The 584-nt window shown below is 36.3% G+C and overlaps 1 protein-coding gene across 1 annotated transcript in view; it reads right to left on the reverse strand.

The window, feature by feature from the left end:
- The window catches only part of LOC107693374 (CCR4-NOT transcription complex subunit 3-like), a 20541-nt gene that overhangs the window by 3412 nt on the left and 16545 nt on the right, over positions 1–584 (reverse strand). The window contains exon 15 of the mRNA XM_016492732.1: positions 540–584. Coding sequence (XP_016348218.1) covers positions 540–584 — 45 coding nt within the window. The remainder of the gene's footprint in view (positions 1–539) is intronic.

The raw sequence follows: 584 nt of genomic DNA on the forward strand, positions 1-584 counted from the left end.
GTATTATGTAACATTTATTTTATATGAAAATAATAGCTTCCATATATAAATTTATATAATACATTCACGTATTTTACACACACACACACATTCTATATGATGATTTTTTTCTCCAAAAGCAGCATTTATTTGATTTAGAAATTGTATAATCTTTACTGTCACTTTTGATCAATATAATGCAGCCTCACTAAATAAAAGTATTCGTTTCTTTCAAAACCCCCAAACTTTTGAACAATAGCATATCTGTCTTTATACAACTAACAACCCAGGCTCTTGATGCTTTTTCACCACATTTATTTCATCTAAACGTCATGTAGCATTAAGGTGGTGTGCAATAATTAATGTGTTAATTTCTCTGCCTGTTCCTGTCTAATCTCAGTTTGGCCAATCACACAATGAAATCCAATTTGCAGGACACTATTGGGCAACAGGAATGTGGACTTCGCCTTGAGATGCGCACCCACTCATCAAACAGGTGTAGTGTGATGTAATGACGCACAATGTGCTGAGTGCGTATGTGCAAACATTGCGTAACTGACCTTGATGGTGTCGGCAGCCTGTGTGTATGAGTGCGGGCCGTTCAG

The sequence above is a fragment of the Sinocyclocheilus anshuiensis genome, unplaced genomic scaffold (genome assembly GCF_001515605.1).
Source record: "Sinocyclocheilus anshuiensis isolate Anshui unplaced genomic scaffold, SAMN03320099.WGS_v1.1 scaffold566, whole genome shotgun sequence".
In the NCBI taxonomy this organism is placed as follows: domain Eukaryota; kingdom Metazoa; phylum Chordata; class Actinopteri; order Cypriniformes; family Cyprinidae; genus Sinocyclocheilus; species Sinocyclocheilus anshuiensis.